Source organism: Lepisma saccharinum, chromosome 1, assembly GCF_977018435.1.
Source record: "Lepisma saccharinum chromosome 1, izLepSacc3.1, whole genome shotgun sequence".
Classification (NCBI taxonomy): Eukaryota; Metazoa; Arthropoda; class Insecta; order Zygentoma; family Lepismatidae; genus Lepisma; species Lepisma saccharinum.
Genome location: NC_139229.1, coordinates 156,273,179 through 156,294,266, shown reverse-complemented (window position 1 = coordinate 156,294,266; position 21,088 = coordinate 156,273,179). Strand labels below are relative to the sequence as shown.

Genomic DNA, 21,088 nt, shown 5'->3' with positions numbered 1-21,088 from the left:
GGTAATGTGTGGCGGTTGTTTCCAAGGGTATGCAAATCAATTGGGTCATGAATGCTTGACGTACCATTCCGATTTTTGTTCGGGAGAGTATGAGAAAGAAAATTGTCCGACGTGTGTGGAGCATACGATGGAACGTGTTGGAAGTTATTTTCGCGATCGTGATAATACGCCTCATCTATTTGATTATTATCAGCGCACCCATCCGGAGATTGTAGGGCAAGAGGGCAAACGTAAATTTTACGTCGTTCTGCAGAATATCTGCGTGAAAAGTGAATTGATGCGGGAGTTGGGAGATTGTATCAGACTCAACGAATGGGTCCGTGGTTTCTCAAGGTGAGTAAGTATAATAAGGAAAAGGGAAGTATGTGTGTGTGTTTCAAGGTGAGTAAGTATAAAATGTCGTTGTGGGTGTCCTTGTTCAAAGTGAGGTAGTTTCAAAATGTAAGTACGTGATCGATCAAGGTGCACTGGGTGTGGTACGGAAGATATTAGAGATGTTTCAAGGTGAGTATGTATAAAATGTCGTTGTGGTGAAATGTGGGTGTCCTTGTTCAAACAAAGTGAGGTAGTTTCAAAATGCGAGTACGTGCTCGATCGAGGTGAACTGGGTGTGGTACGGAATGTTAGGGTGGAGGTAGTCGTCCTTGTCTCAAGGTGAACAGGTACAAAAAGGAAGGATGTGATGGGAGAAGATTAGTGTGTATGGAATGCAGAAACGTGTGTGTTTTTCCGAGGTCGCCAGGTACTACGAGGTGCCAAGAGTAATGTTAGCGTCGGATCGTTGTCGTTTCCGTGATCGTGTTTTGAGTTTGGAGAAGGAGTTGAGTCCTTTGTTGTTGCGTCGGTTGGGGTTGTGTGAAGGTGAGTTGACGTCATGCTTGGGTAGAGAATATATAAGTACAGTTGTGTCGGGGGGAACGTTTATATTTGTTCGACTGTTGTGTTTGTAAGGTGGTTTGATTGGTGACGACAATGGTTGCACCACAAGGTAGTTATTTGAGTGCGTGTGATTATTTACTCGACCAGTACGAGAGAATAGGAACGACTGGAAGTGTGGATAGGAAACGTTTGATACTGCAGGAGGTGATTCGATTAATGGGTGAAGGGGAACCTTGTAGCAAATTGGGTGTATTGGAACGTCTGAGAGTGGAAGTTGCCGGTGGAAATCAAGATGGTGCAGGTACATCATCGCGATCGAGGTTGAGGCGGGTGGAAGATGGAGAAGACGAAGAAGGTGTGGGAGAAGAGGAAACAAATCGTCGTGTTGAGGTGCCGTACAATAAATATGTGAATTTGAAAGAGGTGGGCGTTCGTCGTATAAAAAAATACAATGCGGAATGTACAACAATGACGTTTAGTTTTAATGGACCGGATGGAACAGATGCGCTACAATGGGTGCACCAAGGTTTGGACCATGTGGTGTCACATATCGTCGGACAGTATAAAGCAACAGATAAGATTGGTATTGTGTTGCGAAATGTAACAGACGAAAGTATCAAACCTGTTGGTTTATCGTTACGTCGAATGAGTCAAATGCATCCTGATATATTATGGGATGTGGTTGCTCGAGTGCTCCAATCAAATACTACGTTTCTATCTACGGATCTGTTGGAGATGGAGGTGTCGGTAATCGATATGCCTGTAGGATATGGAAAAAAATATACAAGTAGGGGTGTGTTATCGAAGGAACGTTATGTGCAGTTGAAAAGGAGTGTGGTGACGGTGAAGAGTACAAAGGCGAGTGGTTCCAAGGATGCGAAGATATGTCTTGCAAAGGCGTTGGTGATCGGCATAATGTATGCAAATAAAGAAAGCGATCCTGAATATTTTCGTCAACATAAGCAGCTGTTCATCAATGGCGATGGTCGCTTAACGGAATGTGCATTGGATTTATGTCAACAAGCAGACGTGGATCTGGTTGAAACAGGAGGGGGTCTTATTCAGTTGGCTGCGTTCCAGCGTTATTTTCGTAACGAATACAAAATATTTGTGTTTAACAGTTTGGAACAGCCGGAAGTTGTGTTTGCACAAAATGTTCCCGATGCCAAAAAGTCAATTTACCTTCTTTTGAATCAGGACACAAACCATTACGATGTGATTGTAAATCCTGTGGGTGCATTTACGATTCCGTATTTTTGCGAAAAATGCTATCTATTCGCACGGAACGAAAGGCATGTTTGTAAGAGTATGTGTCCTCAGTGTCGATCAGAACCTGTGTGCGAAAAGGAACGTACCGTGAGTTGTGCTAGATGTAACAGAAACTTTAACAGTGACATTTGTTATGCAAAACATTTGACGACACGTTACGGTAAGGGAACCGTTTGTAGTCAGATCAGAAGTTGTGTTGGTTGTTTCCAACTATTAGACGAAACTCATCCGTACACGGGAAAACACAGATGTGGCTACAGATATTGTAAAACGTGTAAGGAACAAAAAGAATTTAACCACGTGTTACATGGAAAGACATCAAGGACGGGGAGAAGGAAACGCGTTGAAACGGTACCTGTTTGTATTTTACGATTTCGAAGCTACACAATGTACGCCGTTTGTTGGTCGTCCATCAACGTATATCCATGAACCGTGTTTGTGTGTGGTCCAACAGGTGTGTAGGTTTTGTATGGACGACGGTGACATGAAAAAAAATTGTAACGTGTGTGGAATAAGACAGCATTGTTTCGAGGAGAATCCAGTAAAGGAGTTTATGGATTACGTATGTATCGAACGACCATATTTCAAGAAGATTGTTTTAGTCGCTCACAATTTTAAAGCATATGATGGGATGTTTGTGTTGGGTGAGTTGTTGAAACGCGACGTGGAACCACCGGAGGTTATAATGGATGGGACAAAGATAATGTACATGAGTATAGGCAAAAAAGTGTGTTTTCTGGATTCGTTAAACTATTTGCAAATGCCGTTGGCAAATTTTTCGAAAACCTTTGGACTACAAGAGACAAAAGGATTCTACCCACATTTTTTCAACACAAAAGCAAATCGGAATTACAGAGGTCCATTTCCACACCATCGTTATTTTGATCCAGACCATATGTCCTCGAACCAACGGGAGAAATTTTACCAGTGGTATGAGCAAGAAGCCGATAGGTGTGTACTGTACGACAACGCATACGAATGTCGAAGATATTGTATTCAGGATGTGACCGTGTTACGTCTCGGTGTGTTGAAATTCAGACAACATTTTCTGGACATAGCTGGAGTGGATATTCTGGTAGAATGTTTCACGATTGCATCTGCCTGTTCCTTGACGTACAGACGTCATTTTCTTCCTCCGAGTACAGTGGGAATAATTCCCAACGATGGTTACAGACAGCTCGGTAACCAATCGAAAAATGCTATAAAATGGCTTATGTTTGTGGAGAAAACAGAACATGTGGAATTACAATATGCAGGGAAAGAAAGGGAGCACAAAGTTGTGAACGGTATTCCTGTGGATGGATACGACGCAGACTCCAAGACCATCTATCAGTATCATGGGTGTTACTTTCACGGTTGTCCTAATTGTTTCAAGGAAAGAAACAGTCCGGTATCGAAGAAGATACAGTCCGATCCAGCGGACACGATGGGAGCACGATATGAACGAAGCCAGAGAATATCGGATCTATTTCGTAAGTTGGGCTATACAGTAGTCGAAATGTGGGAGTGTGAGTTTCTCCAGATAGTAAAAGATCGTCCTGAACTGAGTAGCGAGTTGGAAGAACACCCTACGTTCCAATGTCTACCGTTGAGAGTACGGGATGCTCTATATGGAGGTCGGGTGGAAGTGTTCAAAATGTACTCATCGACGTCAGATTCCGAGGAGAAGATAAAATATTTCGACATTACATCCTTGTATCCTACGGTAAATAAATTCGCCAAGGCCCCGGTAGGTCATCCGGAGGTGTTATTTGGTGAGAATATACCCACTACGGAGGATATGTTGGAGATGGATGGGATTGTAAAAGTACGGGTACTACCACCAAAACGATTGTACATTCCTGTGTTACCGTTGAGGACCGGTGGAAAACTGTTGTTTCCTTTGTGTCGTACATGTGCAATATTGTGCGATCAGTTAGAAGGAAAAGAAGATGGGTGTCGGCATACGGATGAGGAGCGAGCTATTGTGGGAACGTGGGTATTGGATGAAGTTCGTGTTGCTGTGGAAAAAGGGTACAAAATTCTGAACGTGTACGAGGTGTGGAAGTACAAAGTGAGTGTTTACGATCCTCGAACCCAGACTGGTGGTTTGTTCGCTCAATACGTGGACACGTTCCTTCAGATCAAACAGGAGAGTAGCGGTTGGCCTACGTGGTGTACGGATGAGAAAAAGAAAGAAGAGTATCTTCGACGTTATCGTGAACACGAAGGGATCGAACTTCGAAAGGAAAAAGTGGAAAAAAATCCTGGTTTACGTGCAGTGGCGAAACTATGTTTGAATTCATTGTGGGGTAAATTTTGTGAAAATCCGAACAAACCCCAAACGACCATAATCAAACAACCATGAGATTTGTTTGAAAAATTAAGTGAACCGGGTATCGAAGTAAAACAGTTGTTGTTTGTGAACGACGATACAGTGTTTGTAAACTGGACTTACCTGGATGAATGTACACCCACCAACAAAAAGGGTAACGTTGCCATAGGAGCGTACACGACCACATTTGCCAGGCTGCGTCTATATAAGCTGTTGGACGCGTTACAGGAGGATATCTTGTATTGCGACACGGATAGTGTGATATTCAGGGAGACAGACACGAACCGCGGTAAATTACGTTTGGGAGATTATCTCGGTGATTTAACAGACGAGTTGGCTGAATTTGGTGAGGGGTCCTACATTCGTGAATTTGTAGCTGGTGGACCGAAGAATTACGCGTTAAGTATATGGTCGCCGGAGAAACAAAAGGAATGTCGAGTGGTGAAAGTGAAAGGAATAACATTGGACTATGGTACGAGTATGACAATTGATTTCGATGTCATCAAGGAATTTGTTATGAAACTTGAGGAAAAAAGACAGATTACAGTACAATATCCGAAAAAAATCGCCAGAAAACGTCCGTTTATTCTGGTAAGCGAACCGCAGGAGAAAACCTACCGGGTTGTGAACACAAAAAGGCGATTGAAAAATGACACTTTCGACACCCTACCACATGGGTACCAAGATTGAGACCATAAATGAAGGCGCGTGTGGGACGACCAGATTAGTAGATGCGATGGCACTGAGATGGAAACAACCGTTTCGTTGTATCGTTGCCGGACCGAGTGGTTGCGGAAAATCAACATTTGTAAACCATTTGCTACGTAACCGCAAGGATACCATCGAAGGATATTTTACAAAAATTCTTTGGTGTACAGGTTCAAATTTTCATCCGCCGGATATAAAGGGTGTGGAACACTATAACGGAATACCGGACTACAATGTGATCACAAGTCATAGTCCGTGTCTGGTGATCCTGGATGATATGATGACGGAAGCGTACAACGATAACGGGGTGTCAGATTTGTTTACGAAAATGTCGCATCACAATTGCGTGAGTGTATTACTTCTAACTCAAAATATATTCCCCAAAGGTTCAAAAGCACGTGATATAGCCTTGAACGCTAACTACATGGTTATATTTAAGAATCCCAGAGACCACCTGCAAATATCAACGTTGGCACGTCAAATCTACCCGGGGATGTGGAGAAACTTTGAAAAACTATTTAAGGAATGTACGCGAGTGCCGTACAGTTATTGTTTGCTGGACTTCACTCAGGACACGCCCGAACCGCTCCGTGTACGATCGGAATTGTTCACACAGTCCGAGGATGACAAGAAAAACGGCATTAGTTACTGTGTGGTGCACGTTCCAGATCCTGATCGATGCCTGACCTTCGACCACAATGAGCAAATTTATTCGCTCAAATAGAAGCCTGTTCCAAACACTTCGTTCGGCGCCACCTAGACTTCGAAGAGCTATATTAAAGGAAGCCGATCCAAAACTGGTGAATACGTTGTCCGAGTGTTGTCTGAACGTATTAAACAACAACGTTCCAATCACAAAGGCGACAAAACGTAAACTTGCAAAATACAAGAACGTGTTACGAAAATTAGCAACAAAGAGCGTACCGTTACAACAGAGAAAACGCCTTCTCGTACAGAAGGGTGGGTTTCTTCCCGTTCTTTTAGGTAGTGTCATTAGTGGTTTACTGGGTACATTGTTGAATCGGTGAGCGGTGTAGAGAAATGCATTACAAAAAATTGATTCTGATGTCCCCGGAGCAGTTTGAAAAAATCAAAGGGAACGCAGCCAACGTTGAATTAACGGGTTTAGATCAGGAAATGCATCGTATATTATATTCCAAAAACTTGGACGATCACGAAAAATGGTCATTGTATCGTCAGACACTGGACAAGTACCTACGTGTGGTACGTAGGAAGCAGGAGCCTTTGACCATACCGGTACTCACGACGACGACGACGACGTCGACGACGCCGTCCGAGAAGATTGGAAACGTGAATAAAGAAGGTGCTACAATATTTAGCGGATTGCCGTGGGTAGAACGTCGTCTGGTGAAAGAGGAAGATGTGACAACAGCGGGAGAAGAAGAAGAGGACGACGAGGACGACGACGACGACATCGACGGAGGCGAGGAGGGTAAAAAGAAGAAGAAGAAATCACCGAGACGTACTCCTATCAAATCCCGACTACGAAGTGCACGTGACACAGCGAGCAGAAAACGGTCGAGACACGTAGCATGGGAACCGTTACGGATGTAAACAAGATCCTGGGTGCAGCGTATTATTCACCGGAGAAGGGAGAATCGTTCACCACTGCAGACAAATTGTGGAAGGCCGTAGACAAGAGGATACCGAAGAAGCAGGTCCAGGAATGGTTGATGGAGCAGGACACGTACACGTTGCATAGACCCAAACGTGTAAAGTACCCGAGAGTAAACTACAACGTGACCAACATTGATGAGTTGTGGGAAGCAGACCTGAACGATCTTCAAAATCTGAAAAGGTACAATCGAGGTTACAAATATTTACTTACTGTAATTGATGTGTTTTCCAAGCAAGCGTTTGCAGTACCCCTCCGAAACAAAACTGGTGTAGAGGTAACGCGATCATTAGGTAAACTTCTCCGAGAGTGTAAACGGAAACCAACGGTGTTACAGACAGATGCGGGAACAGAATTCACCAACGTTCTATTCCAGAAACTGTTGAAACGAGAAGGTATCGAGCATCGTATTCCTAGAAACGCAGACGTCAAAGCAAGCGTGGTGGAACGTTTCAACAGGACATTAAAAACACGTATGTGGAAATATTTTACCACACGTGGAACGTACAGATATATCGATGTTCTGGGAAAATTAGTTCGAGGTTACAACGAATCGTATCATAGAAGTATAGGTATGAAACCTGTCGACGTCAACGAACATAATGTGTATGTGGTATGGAAAAATTTACAAAAAAAAGGATCGTCGTCGACGAAACCAGTGCCACTTGTCGCCGACGCAAAAGAAAAAAAAGTGTTTCGTACAGGAGATACGGTACGAGTGAGTAAGGTGAAATTACCTTTCGAAAAGGGGTACGTACCGAATTGGAGTCGTGAACATTTCAAAATACACAGAAGAATTCAGCGCAAACCTGTTCCAGTTTATCTCGTCGAAGATCTCCAAGGTAACGTGTTGGACGGATCGTTTTACACGGAAGAACTACAGAAAATCATCGTTCCCGAGGAGAAAGAGTACAGGATCGAAAAAATATTGCAACGTCGGAAACGAAACGGACGATTGGAATATAAAGTGAAGTGGCTGGGATATCCTACGACATTTTCGTCGTGGGTACCTGCAGAAAACGTTCATCGTGTGTCGCCGCAGTAGGAAGGGAGAAAATGGAAAAGATAGAGAGATTTTACGTGCGCCTCTTCTCGAACAGTTCGATGGATATTTTCCCTAGAAACACAATATCACATTTTACAACAAAGTTACCGGAAACAATAGAATTGGACGAAAACTGGGAAGTGGGATTGGTGGAGGTGACATATCCTCTGTATTTTGACAACGTAGTACGGTTGGATGAGACGAGGTCGTTGACGTTTCCGGTTATGCAGTACGCGAATGTCGGTGAATTTGCCCAGGTTATGTTCGGAGATTTGAAAAAGGAACCAAACAAACGAAAATACGTGGATGGTTTTATAAACGATATCGAGTCTATCTTTGGAGGAGGAGTATACGGAGAAGAGGAACCTTCGGTAAAAAGACATAAAAGATCAGAGGGCGACGGCGGCGACGACGACGACGACGACGACGGCGGTAGAACATTTACGGTGTTACCTATTGCCAGAGAAACCTTGGTGGCCACGGTCGCTGCGGCGGCGGCGGCAAACGAAAACAGCATTTTGTATTCGAGACCAAAATCGTACGATTTTCCTCATAACGTTAACAGTGTGAAAATTTTATCCACAGCGAACAGAATTAAAGTGGGCCGAGACGTGATCATGAACCTACCACCGCAGCTGTACACATCGACGAAGGAACTACTAGCCAACATTCACAACCTGATTCCCGACAGCCTGAGTACGGACGAAGTGAAAGACGTGATGATCGACACGGCAAACACGTTACGACAAGTCCTGTACACGATGGAAGAAAAGAAAAACGTAGAGGAGGAGGAGAAGGAGGACACATCGACGCCGTCAACGGTCACACCATTCAACACGCATCTGATATGTGTATACTGTGATTTGATCCCATATCAAATCGTGGGGGATGCTACAGCACGACTCCTACGAACCATATGTCATGATTTTGCCGCCGCCGGCGCAGGTAACACCGGTCAGCATGACTTTCGAAATGTGCACTATTACCCACTCACCAGATATTCGTTCGAAACTATCGAAATAGAATTTCGAAACGATAAGAACGAAATTATACCGTTTCACGGGAACAGCTCGCCGTCGATGGTGTTACTGGAATTCCGTAAACGTCCACGTCGTCGACTATACGATTGATAAATAAATAGACGTGCATCAATCGATCCCCAGACAGTTGGATACGAACCCCGATCATGACCAATACCATCGTCGATTACTACATTCGGCAGGCACAAACAGGTCGTGGAATCGGACCGTATTACCAGGGGCGGAGATATCAACGCGGACATGGGATCCTAGGGTCGTTTTTTCCTTGGTTGTTTCGCGCCGTGAAACCACTTGTGATGTCCGGAGCCAAGACAATAGGACGTGAGGCGTTACGTACCGGAGCGAATATATTAGCGGATGTGGCTACGTCGGACGGAGCAGCTGTACGAGACATTGTGCGGAAACGTCTACACGAAAGCAAGACAAACCTGCTGACAAAAGCCGAAGCTAAATTAAAAAACATGACCGGTTCCGGTATAAATGCTAGGAAACGAAAACGTGTTGGTCAGTCGAAAGTCGGGTGCAAACGTGTGCGTGTCAGTACAGCAGGTAACGAGCGTCGTCGTCGGCGTAAGACACCCAAGAAGAAAAAGAAGACAACCACCCGTAGCACCAAAAAGAAGAAGAACGTCACCACAGTAACCCAGCGTCAGCGTCGTCGTCGCCAACACGGACATAAGGATATATTTTCGCCGCCGTAATCACCTAGAGAGAGAGAATGGAAGGTGTTGCATCGTCACTGGATATTTTCGAGGAGCCGTGTATTCAAACAGGCATTGTGGATAATTACATAGAGATTTGTCACCCTATAGCCTCGATAGAAAATCAAAATGTTATAGAATTTGTGAGTCAAGGAACGGACGAGTCCTACAGAGATCTGGCTACGACCAAACTATACTTAGACCTGATAATGACAAAACTGGACGGTACCCTATTGAAATACAACGACCTTACGACAAAACAGTGGGGAGTTGTGAACAATCTGGCACATTCGCTCTTCTGTCAGTGCTCCGTTTATCTGAACGACAAACTGGTTACCTTTTCGAGCACCAACTATCACTACAAGGCTTTTCTGGAGACGGTAATCGGCTACGGCGAGGATGCGGCGAAAACTCACCTCACATCCAGATGTTTCTACAAGGACACAAAAAATGAAGCGAATGCTGCTACAAACGAGGGTTTTGCAAAAAGACGAGAGTTGTTTCAGTGGGCAGATTCCTCCGCCACGGAGAGCACGGAACTCCAGAACCATGTGGAACTTAGCACCAACCTGCATGCGGATTTTTTCAAGCAAGAAAAGTACCTTCTGAACAACGTCGAGTTGAAGGTTGTGCTCACCAAGGCGAAAAACGAATTCATCATGTGGGGAGACACCCCAAATGCACCGGTAACAATAAAGATCAAGCGAGCAACGCTACACATCCCACATTTCAAACTACACCCAACCTACCTGTTGGCACACAGTAGAGCGCTAGAGAAGAGTAACGCAAAATATTTTTTCAAACGATCCGAGTTGAAAACCTACACCGTTCCGGCCGGAGGAAAATCCCTAACACTAAACAACATCACCAACGGAACAATTCCAACCTTTCTGATATTCACAATGGTTCCAAACAACGCCTTCGTGGGGAGCGGAGACACGAACCCGTTTTACTTGACACCCGAATCCTTGAACTACTTTGCATTGTACCTCAAGGACCAGCTGGTACAGACGGCGCCCCTGGAACCGAACTTTACATCCGGAAACTATGGAGGCATCACACGAGCATACGATACACTCTTCACAGGAACAAATATTTATCATGCAGACAAAGGGCACATGATCACCAGAGAAATGTTTACCAACGGTTACTTCATGTTATGTTACCAGTTGACACCCGATCAATGCGACGACCCGTCATGCAGAAGTTTACCAGATAAAGGGGAGGTACGCATCGAAGCGAGATTCAATTCACCCTTGACACGGTCCATGACGTGTTTGATATACCTCCTCTATAATACTTCGGTGGAGGTCTCAAAAGAGAGGGGCGTCATTTACAACTACTCCGGATGAACACGTACGACATCCACAACGTACTCTATGGAGATGCTGTGACCGGAGAGGTTTTCCACGGTGTTTACCCGAGTGATATTCTTGCCGACGTGGTAGTTACAAAAAAACCAGCAGCCCTCGTTGCTAACACTCATCCGTCCACCAAAAACGGAGAACATTGGGTCGCCGTGTACATCGACAAGGAAGGGTACGGCAAATATTTCGACTCCTACGGAAACATTCCTATTCAGCCAGCCTTTGCCCGGTTCATGAATCGAAACTGCATATCGTGGGAGTACAATCCACGTCAGTATCAAGATTTGTTCAGTACCGTCTGCGGTCACTATTGCTGCATATACCTACGCCACGAATGCATGCGAGTTCCCAAACGACCCTTTCACGTACACTTCACAAACGACCATGTCCGAAACGATCACATCGCGATTCAAATGTTTGGTGCGTATTTTTCGCATCCTCCTTCTACCACTACTCCCACCCCGACTAGCTGTACCATTAACCCTAATATACAATGTGTGCAATCATGCTGTAGACTCATCGATCGTTTCTCTTGTTCCTGTTGTTGCAGACATTAAGAAACTGAAGGCGGTGCCTGTCACTGCTCACCTGGAGATCATCTTCCTGGACGACGACGACGACGACGACGACGACACCGAAGGCGGCGGCGACGACGACGACGACAAACACCTCACAACAGCGACCATTCGACATAAGAAGAAGAAGAAGAAGAAGAAGGCAAAGAACAAAAAGAAAACGCATCGCGGACGTCGATAATGGAAACGACGACGACGACGACGACGACGACGACGTTCCCGGCGGACACCACGATCACCAACTCCACCAGCGGGCATTTGATTTGCCTACGGCAATCTCTAGAATATCTGTCTCCAACTAAAATTATAATTCTAGGGTACGAACTTGGCGGCGGCGACGGCGATACCAATGGACTAGAGAAGTGTTTCCCGGCGGTGCTGCTTCGTTTCTCAGAACGAGATGTGCCCCTCTGTTGGACTCTCTTCCGGGACCTGCTGCTCAATATCAACTGGAACCAAATAATAACATTTTTCCAAACAGGTGACGGTTACACAAGAGTACTCCGCGACGGCGACGACCACGTGATGGTCGTCCATACAGACTATTTATTTTCAGAACGCATTCTTGTGTTTCTAGTGGGCGACCAACGACTTTGCTTGACACAAGATGAACTGAAACGATTTCTACGAGCACGACACACGCTGGCAGCCTACATGTGTTACTACGAGGGGTTACACCCACAGGCTGCTGCGTACATGCGATACTGTGTCGCAAAACATAACGTCGTCAGCCGTCATCATGTGTCCCACCCACTCGTATGTCCTCGGATCGACCTTCTCAGTGCTGGGCTACTGCGCATCATTCGTGCGCACGTGGCCTCATGTCTTCAAACATAAATACCCAAAGTGAAATACCCACCCGACCAGTTATATTTGGGATCCTGTGACCGTCGCTGCTGCTGCTCGAAAGACCCTCGTCACCCACTACTACTACTACTACTACTACTAGTACCATCAACAATGGCCGCCGCCGTCGACCCCCGAGCAATTGTCTTCACCGTGGATGACGCCTTCGAGGTTTCCGTTGTTGGCGAAAAGGATGACACTAGGATCGTGTTCCGGAAGGATGGTTCCCGAATCAGTCTCGGCACGGACAAATATACAGAATTAACCAAATCAATGGGACTTCTTACAGACATTTTCCACGACCGTCGTCTAGATTGCAGCAAACGACGCACCGTAAAATGTGTACTTACACCCGACTTCAGCATCATCATTCAGGATTGTGCTCGCAACTTCACGGTAACCCTCCAGGATGGCGGCGAGATCCTGCTGCTGGACGCACGACAATGGGAGACCTTCATGCACATGTATCACCCTATATTGAAGACCTACTACCGACACTGGCACGCCCAATGAAACCGGAGACTACCAGAACTACTACTACTACTACTACTACTACTACTACTAACACCACTATATGTATTCTCTAGTATATGAAGCTTGTACGTACTAACACTACAAACAAAGAAAAAATAAATAGTTTAATACACATTTATTACGTTTTTTCATTTCACATGTATATTTTTTGTAGAACCGCAATACGTGCACGGCACAGAACGCAACAATCCGTGGTCTTCACGGCACACGATGCACACACCAGAAAATGACCACACGGTAGGTAAGCTATCTGTATCTGATGCACATAACAGATGACACAGTGTTGATTGTCCTCCATGTTCACATTCACCGCAGGGGCGATAACGGACGTTGCGTCCAACTCTTTCTCCTCCTCTTCTTCCCCATCCACGTCCGAGGAATCGGCTGCTGCTGCTGCTGCTGCTCCCGATGTTGCTGATGCTGCTGCTCCAGAGATACCTTTATAGAGTTTTGTAGCTGGAGGTTGCTCCGCGTCGGCGACGGCGCCGTCGACGACCGTGGACGTCGCAGCCGCAGACAGACCGTCTGCGATCATCAGACGAAGGTAGATGCACTGAGGGTACCATTTTCTGTGTTCTATCCATGGATTTTCGCCCCGCTGCCATTGATACAGACGTAGTCCACAGTAGTAGCATCGAACCACGTCCCCGAATCCACTGTAGAAGAATCCGGCGTCCGCCATTTCCTCCGGTCGAATGGTTATCGACTCGGGCCAAAGTGGACTGTATGTCGACAGGCGACCCTGGTAATCGGCGTAGGTCGGAAACATCGGGTACCTCCTGTTGATGCACACGGAATTTGGATCGGCACTTCCGAGCCTACGTTGCAGTTCGGTACCCAGCGGAGATGTGGAGACAGCGGCGGCGTCCATACCATACACTCTCGTGAAACTCACTACTACTACTACTACTACTACTGTTAGCCCAGCACGTCGTCGTCCTCCTGCTCCTCCTCGAAGGCGGCGGTCGTCCGGAAACGAAGGGGGCCCCCCGCACAATGCCAGGCATGGCCGCAGGCCATGCTTGGCCTTGTCACACACACACACACCCCCCCCCCCACACACACACACACACCGGGTTTGTGTCCTATTGTTGACGAAACATATATATCTATCTACCCGATAGGTTACTACTACTACTACTACTACAGTCTACTCTGATCAACCAAGTCCGACCGGCGGCGGCGGCGGCGGCGGGATTCGAACCCTTCTCTAGGCTAATCGGGAATCGAACTATCTCCTTCACAACACGTCATCTGCTGGACCCTTTTTACGCTATAGTGTGCTTCTCGGTCAGCCAAGTCCGAGCGGCGGCAGCGACGGTGGGATTCGAACCCTCCTCTAGGCTAATCGGGAATCGAACCATTTTCTTCTTATGTCTCCACAGAACCCGCCGCCACCGCCGCCGCCAGCTGGACCTCTTTTTTAGGCAACAATGTCCACCTTACGCTATAGTGTGCTTCTCGAATCCAAGCGGCGGCGGCGGCGACGGCGGGATTCGAACCCACCTCTAGGCTAATCGGGAATCGAACCATATTCTTCTTATGTCTCCACAGAGTATCGAACCCGCCGCCGCCGCCGCTGCCGTCGGTGGGACCTCTAGACAACAACACTATATCTTATCCGCCGCCGCCGCCGCCGCTATTCTGTCTCCCACGGTCGACAATAAATACAAAACATTACATGTAAGGATGCATACCGGACAAGTTAGGTGAGTGGTTTACGTGACAGACTTCGAATTCAAAGGTCGTAGGTTCGAATCCTCGTCCCGACAACCACACACCTAAGTTGTTCTGTATTTTCACAACCAGTACTACATGTTTGTTCCACTTTTCCTCTCTCTCTCTCTCTCTTTCTTTTTCGCTCGCCGCTACTCTCTACTCTGAACTTTTATGCTGACCCCATAACATATTACGTTACCATATGTAATCGACCGCATAACATATTACCTACACATACTCGAAACCTACATCAAGACAACTTTCAGTAATTCTCCTCTTAGGTACTTTCTCTACCCGATTCCACTCTACAGCTGCTGACCCACAATCACCGGTATTTATTCTGCAAAATATTTTCTTGTTAGCACAATCATACTACAGAACCATCATGGATACACGCTACTCTTCGTCGTCGTCGTCGTCGTCGCAGCTACCAAACACTATCGCTGGTGTAAGTATTCTTTTTCTATCACAACTCATAGCAGAACCCCCGAACAACAACAACAACAAAATCTCGGTCAGTGATTTTTTATTCACCTATTGTTGTGTACAAACACATCATCATAGTACTCGACACCATCACCATTATTCTTATTTCATATCGTACTTAGCCGCAAGGTTTTTATCGACACCTACAAAATTTTCTTTACGAAAAAATTTGTACAAATCATAGCTGCTTCGTAGGGTCCAATGGGATTTTACAGGATCTTGTAGCACACTTTGAAAAAAAACATCGATCTCCGGACTTTCCTTCCGCATCTGCTGCATTGTTGTATACAGGGCGATCAATCCTTGTATCTCCTTCTCTATGCGCATGGCGTTCGCTTCTAGTATCTGAAGAAATTCGTTCGTGTGCTCCCTCCGCACAATGTACTGCAGATAGTACGACGTCTCGTTACTATCCTTGCTGTCTTGCTCGCAAGGTTCGCCTCGGTGTGTTTTCTTGCAGGGTAGGCAATACTCCCCTGGGAAATTTTGTGATCCTCCTCCTCTTGGTGATGGGCCCTGTGAATACAAAACAAATCACACTACTTCATCCATCTCACACACACATACTTATGGTGATTTTGTTTTCTGTCCAGGTTCGAACCGTGGACACCTTACACAGAGATACGATTGAGGTGGACGGACGTGTCATCTGGCAGTCGTCATGCGTATTGGAACGTCGCGCTGACGTGATTTATTTACCATTTGCAGCGACTCCTAGTGACGGGGTTCCTCTGAATCTACCACCACCACTACCTCCCCATTTACAACCTTCAGCGCCCCCACTTTCCCCTCCACAACCTGAATCACAACATCCTCCTCCTCATCTATCACGGACCTCCACATTCGTCCCGCGGGCCAACATCCCCGCCGCAACCTCTACTATATCTCGATCACCTGTAATGGCATTATATCCAACGGGAATAGCAGCGCATACAGCAGCGATCAAACAAGAGGACCCTTTACCATTGGTGTGCAAACGATCACCATCCTCTCCATAAGGTAAGTAACAAACTGTTTAGACATGCAACACACACTCACCATACTATATTCCGTACTTTGTTTATTCTTTGGCGAATAAATCTGATGCTAACAGTGACGGGGACGAGGTGCTCGACGAATCTTCCACGGTCACAATTGAATCTTCCTTTTTTTCGTCTTCTCCGTCTTCTTTTGTATTCTCTGAACTTTTCGTCGACACCACTTCTTCTTCTTCTGTCTCCTCTTTTCTTTCTGTCAATGAGGATAACATAGATGTTAATTTCACACGTTTATTCTCACTGCCAGGAAAAAATGAGGAGTACAAACCCTCTTTCGATTGAGCATGTTGGTCAAAAAAACTGCCGAACACACTATATATCGGTAAATATTTATCTTTTTCCACATAATGACACTCAACTAAATTCATATCATCCGGCATGTCCCCCATGAACATATCCCCTATTGTGTGTCTCGGTGTCAGACGACCATGAAACAGACTTAAATAACCCCACACCGCATTCCACCCATACAGAAATTCGTCGTGCGCAGCATCCATAGCTTCCTTTAAGCGCGACATTTTACCCGTATCCAAAATAAAACAATTTTGGAAACCACCCACTCTTCCTATCGTATGCTCACCCACTTTACATCTAACAAACTCCTCCAAAGTAGCATATAGAGTACCTTTCGGCATACTTATATGCTCTAGATCTAATTTCATCGGATTACCTTTTCTAATTTCATATTGCGTCGTACATTTTTTTAACGACCACACTTCCTTCCCAAAATTCACCCTCTCCCTCTCCATACAAACACACTTTTGCCTGAAACTGTCTTCCGCAGCATGAATGTAGTACGGACCACTTAATTCCCCGGTCCGTAACATCTCGCGAATCACAGACTCATCATCAGTCACGAAACTAAAATGATTATACGCAGGTAATCTATTGTGGAGCATGAACGACTCGCACATACGAACTTTTTCATTTTCCACATTCGTTTCGAACCTACATTTATCCCTTGGTCCGTAAAACCATTTCGCCATCGAAAACGGATCGGCGTCATCGTGTTTACCCATTGTTATTAACATCTCCCCTTTACCACCAATCTCCACGTCCACACAAAAACGCCAATATAACATGTTGTTCGACATTTTGTTTGACCTAACACAATCAATCGAAACAAACAAACCTTCAATCCAACCTGTAACGATACAAAACGTTTATATTATTACCATACTCTAACGTACTACTCGAACCAAACACATTCTCCCCCCAAATACCACATATTTACCTACTCGTTACTGCTAGAACCTGCTGCGGATGCAAACAAAATCACACCACACATCGACTCTGTACTCTCAATATATACACTTACGCCAAGGACAACTCGACACATTACCCAAACAAGTACCGACAACACCACTTACGTATTCACGGAACGCACTCCCATCTACATCTTATGCTCACAACCTTGACAACATACCACGGACCGGACAACCTTGCCGCACCTACAGACATCGCACTCACCTTGACATTATCCCTCTGACGACGACAATTCAAACCACTTTTACTAACCCACATTCCCGAGCGTCGCGCAACGCACTACAAAGCTGTACCGACAAACGCCTCCGGCTCCAAACTCGCCGGCCTTGCGAAACAAACATCTCACTCACCTTGTACATGTTCCCCCACTCTTAAACAACCACATTCCCGGCTGTATATACTCTAACACTCATTACCTATTCAGTTCACATTTTACTCGCCTTTCCTTCTCAATAACGAAAACACATTCCAGATTTATAACTACGTCTTATTTATTCTTCTCTATCACTCGTTTCAGATACCGCCTGCCATCAGCACGGACCTTACCATCGTCTACACGAATCAGCAGCGCCAGGGAATCCGATGTAGCACCTATTCAGCACCAATAAACTATAACATCTACAGCTTTGTATTTTTTCACAACACCTACGTCAACGACACACACACACACACACACACACACACACACACACATGTGTTTTACTCATGGACCTCTGTCGCCCGGATAGCTCAGGCGGTAGAGCATTAGGCTTTTAACTTAATGGTCCAGGGTTCGAATCCCTGTTCGGGCGAACGAACTTTTTACAAACAACGTCATCTTCGCTTCTTATGCTCATCTACAAACTCCTACGCTTTCGGATACTTACGTAACCTCACGTACGATTGCGTCATACTCGCCTACACCCTCCCCCATCGTCCAAAGTTAAATATCTACCCTCATTTGCATAATTTCAAGGTAAACAACTTTTATAGCCTATGATACAACTACTGGGGGCGTTATTTTAAACAACCACTGTAACGCTTTCGTCGTAGAATGCTACGATACACTGTAGAAATGTCCGTATTAATATACAAACCCCATCTTTCAGTTGTCATTATCTACTGTCACTGTCGATTTGCAATAATGTGTGGATTGCCTGGACTCCCTCACACGGTCTCGAATGAAACGGGATTGCAATACTATGTCCATGCGCATGGCTGGTGGTAGTAGCACGCGCGCTGACTGTGCGAATGAAACCCATAATAATACAAGGCAGAAGAACGACTCGCTTTTCTCTGCTCTTATGCTGCAAACAGGGACAGAGGCAACACAGAACGAAATGTTACACTGGTCAAAACAATTAGGGGAACAAGCAAGAAATCCCAAAACCAAAGTTGGAAAGTCAAAAGTAGCAATGTATGTTGATGAAGTGAGTGTGTCTTCAACTCTGTGATGAATCATCAGCATGAAGAGCTCTCTAGTGACACCATAAGGCACGTGCAGAATTTGTGATATGAGGAGCAATCACGAGGTCACTTGGGAACACCGGTTGTTTGGTACTGGCAGACCGTAAGTGCAGGTGGGATTCAGTTGAGTAGTGTTGAATAGGAACGATGGCAGAACAACACGATTTAGGGGAATCTAGCGCATGGAGAGCCATTGGGTGGATGGAAGCAGGGCAAACACAACGTCAGGTGGCTGCAGCCCTTGGTGTGTCACGCAGTGTCATTTCCAGGTTGTGGACACGATTTCAACAGACAGGTACAGTACGAAGGAGGCCTGGGCAAGGTTGCCCACGGTCAACAACAGTTAGGGAAGACCGGTACTTAGCATTGTCGGCTCGCAGGAATAGGCAGCAAACTGCAACTGACTTGCAACGCGGTCTTGTTTTGGTAACAGGACGAAGAGTCTCGGGCCAAACTGTACGAAATCACCTGCGAGAAAGGGGTCTTTATGCAAGAAGACAAAGGTGTGTGTCCCTCTGAATGCCCAACACCGTAGGCACCGCAGACAGTGGGCTGTGGAACATCGTGAGTGGGGACATGGAGAGTGGAGTTCAGTTCTCTTCTCGGATGAGTCGCGTTTCAGTCTCCAGTCAGATAATCGACGCATTATCATCTGGAGGGAACGTGGGACTCGCAATTATCCCGTACATGTGCGCGAAGTGTCTCAGTATGGTGGCGGTGGCTTAATTGTATGGGCAGGGATCAGTGTTGGTCGACGTACCCCCCTGCACATTATCCGGAACGGTACTTTGACAGCCTTACGGTACCGGGATGAGATCCTCAGGCCTCATGTTGTCCCAATGGCTGCAGATATCGGTGATCGTTTCATTTTTGCGGACGATAATGCCCGACCTCACCGAGCACGTCTGGTTGACGCCATGCTACGGGATGAGGGTATCGAACGAATGGTATGGCCCTCGTCCTCCCCAGACTTGAATCCCATTGAACATGTGTGGGACACACTCGGAATACGCATTGCTGCTCGGCCAGCGCCGCCTACAACTCTGCAACAGTTGGAAATGGCCCTTCTGGAGGAATGGGTGAATATCCCGCAGGCTGTCGTTGATAACCTTATTGGTTCCATGCAAAACAGATGTGCAGCTGTCATAGCAGTTCATGGCGACCACACGCCTTATTAGAGGTATGGATCTGTTGCGTATCTGTCCATTTCTCTTGTCTTATCACCGTGCTGTTCTCCTTATTTTGTGCAGTACCTTGCAGAAATCACCCCTAGAACTCTGTTGTGCTAATGACTCAATAGACATGTATTGTACTGGTTGAGGACACACTCACCTAATCAAAATACATTGCTACTTTTGACTTACCAACTTTGGTTTTGGTATTTCTTGCTTGCTCCCCTAATTTTTTGACCAGTGGTGTACGAGAGGTCTGCCAGACGCTAGTAGAGTGAAGCAAATGACAGATAAAGCGGCGTGGGAACGTTTAATGTTTTGAAGAAGATGGTGTTCAATGAATACGTATCATAAAACGTAATTGCATTCCTGATTTATTTGGTTGTGCACGTGCCAATAGGCAAAATCCGCTACTTCTCGATGGGTTTGTTCAGGTAACTGCTGTTTATTAATTGTGTTATCTTTCTTGCAATCCTTTTCTGCAATTTTCATCATTATACCCTGTCCCAGCTAATTCTGGAGCAGGCGAACGAAAACAAGTCTCTGCACAAATAGTGACGCGAGACGGCTCCACCAATGAACACGTAAGAGGGAACTCGATTGCGTGAAGGCGGGGGGAAGCGACTGCATTTACCAGCCTTCGCAGCAGAGTATACTGCTTCGCTTTGCCCACTCGATTTCCTCCCCTTCTCTAACGTTATGCGCGGCCTTGCTCCAGAGATATCTGAGACAATGCCGGCCTCCGTGGCGGAGTGTCAGCGCAGCGCGGTACGACGCCAAGAGTCCCGGGTTCGAATCCTGGTCTAAGCATGGATGTTTGTGATTGTCCTTTCATCAATTTCATCATATCATCACTCCTCCCCATCTTCGCGATTAGCCAAAAGTGAAAAGCGAAGTAGAATAAACTAAATCAATCATAACTGGGACAGGGTATAGCTTATCGTATATATATCTTATTTCAAAACTTTATCGATTCTGTTCTGCCACATTCTGTTCTGCCACATTGTCATGCCCTTAGCCTTAATAACTCATTCCGGAGTATAGGTCT

The 21,088-nt window shown here is 45.9% G+C and overlaps 3 protein-coding genes and 1 non-coding gene across 4 annotated transcripts; 3 read left to right on the top strand and 1 right to left on the bottom strand.

The window, feature by feature from the left end:
- The first annotated feature begins 3,043 nt into the window (after positions 1-3,043).
- On the top strand, positions 3,044-4,495 carry LOC145986647 (uncharacterized). The gene has a single exon (XM_083120920.1). The coding sequence runs from the start codon at positions 3,044-3,046 to the stop codon at positions 4,493-4,495; it is 1,452 nt and encodes a 483-aa protein (XP_082977046.1).
- A 5,114-nt stretch (positions 4,496-9,609) lies between these two features.
- Positions 9,610-10,944, top strand: LOC145986641 (uncharacterized protein F54H12.2-like). Its single transcript, XM_083120907.1, has one exon. It carries the CDS (start codon positions 9,610-9,612, stop codon positions 10,942-10,944), a length of 1,335 nt encoding a protein of 444 aa, XP_082977033.1.
- Positions 10,945-13,047: 2,103 nt separating this feature from the next.
- Positions 13,048-13,785, bottom strand: LOC145986638 (death-associated inhibitor of apoptosis 1-like). Its single transcript, XM_083120893.1, has one exon. The coding sequence runs from the start codon at positions 13,783-13,785 to the stop codon at positions 13,048-13,050; it is 738 nt and encodes a 245-aa protein (XP_082977019.1).
- Positions 13,786-18,140: 4,355 nt separating this feature from the next.
- TRNAK-UUU (transfer RNA lysine (anticodon UUU)) lies at positions 18,141-18,213 on the top strand. Its single transcript has one exon. It is a non-coding gene; the product is annotated as a tRNA-Lys (tRNA).
- Positions 18,214-21,088: the final 2,875 nt, after the last annotated feature.

Excerpts from the sequence above, each read along its gene's own strand:
- LOC145986647 (XM_083120920.1), top strand. The coding sequence starts at position 3,044 with ATGTCCTCGAACCAACGGGAGAAATTTTACCAGTGGTATGAGCAAGAA.
- LOC145986641 (XM_083120907.1), top strand. The coding sequence starts at position 9,610 with ATGGAAGGTGTTGCATCGTCACTGGATATTTTCGAGGAGCCGTGTATT.
- LOC145986638 (XM_083120893.1), bottom strand. The coding sequence starts at position 13,785 with ATGGACGCCGCCGCTGTCTCCACATCTCCGCTGGGTACCGAACTGCAA.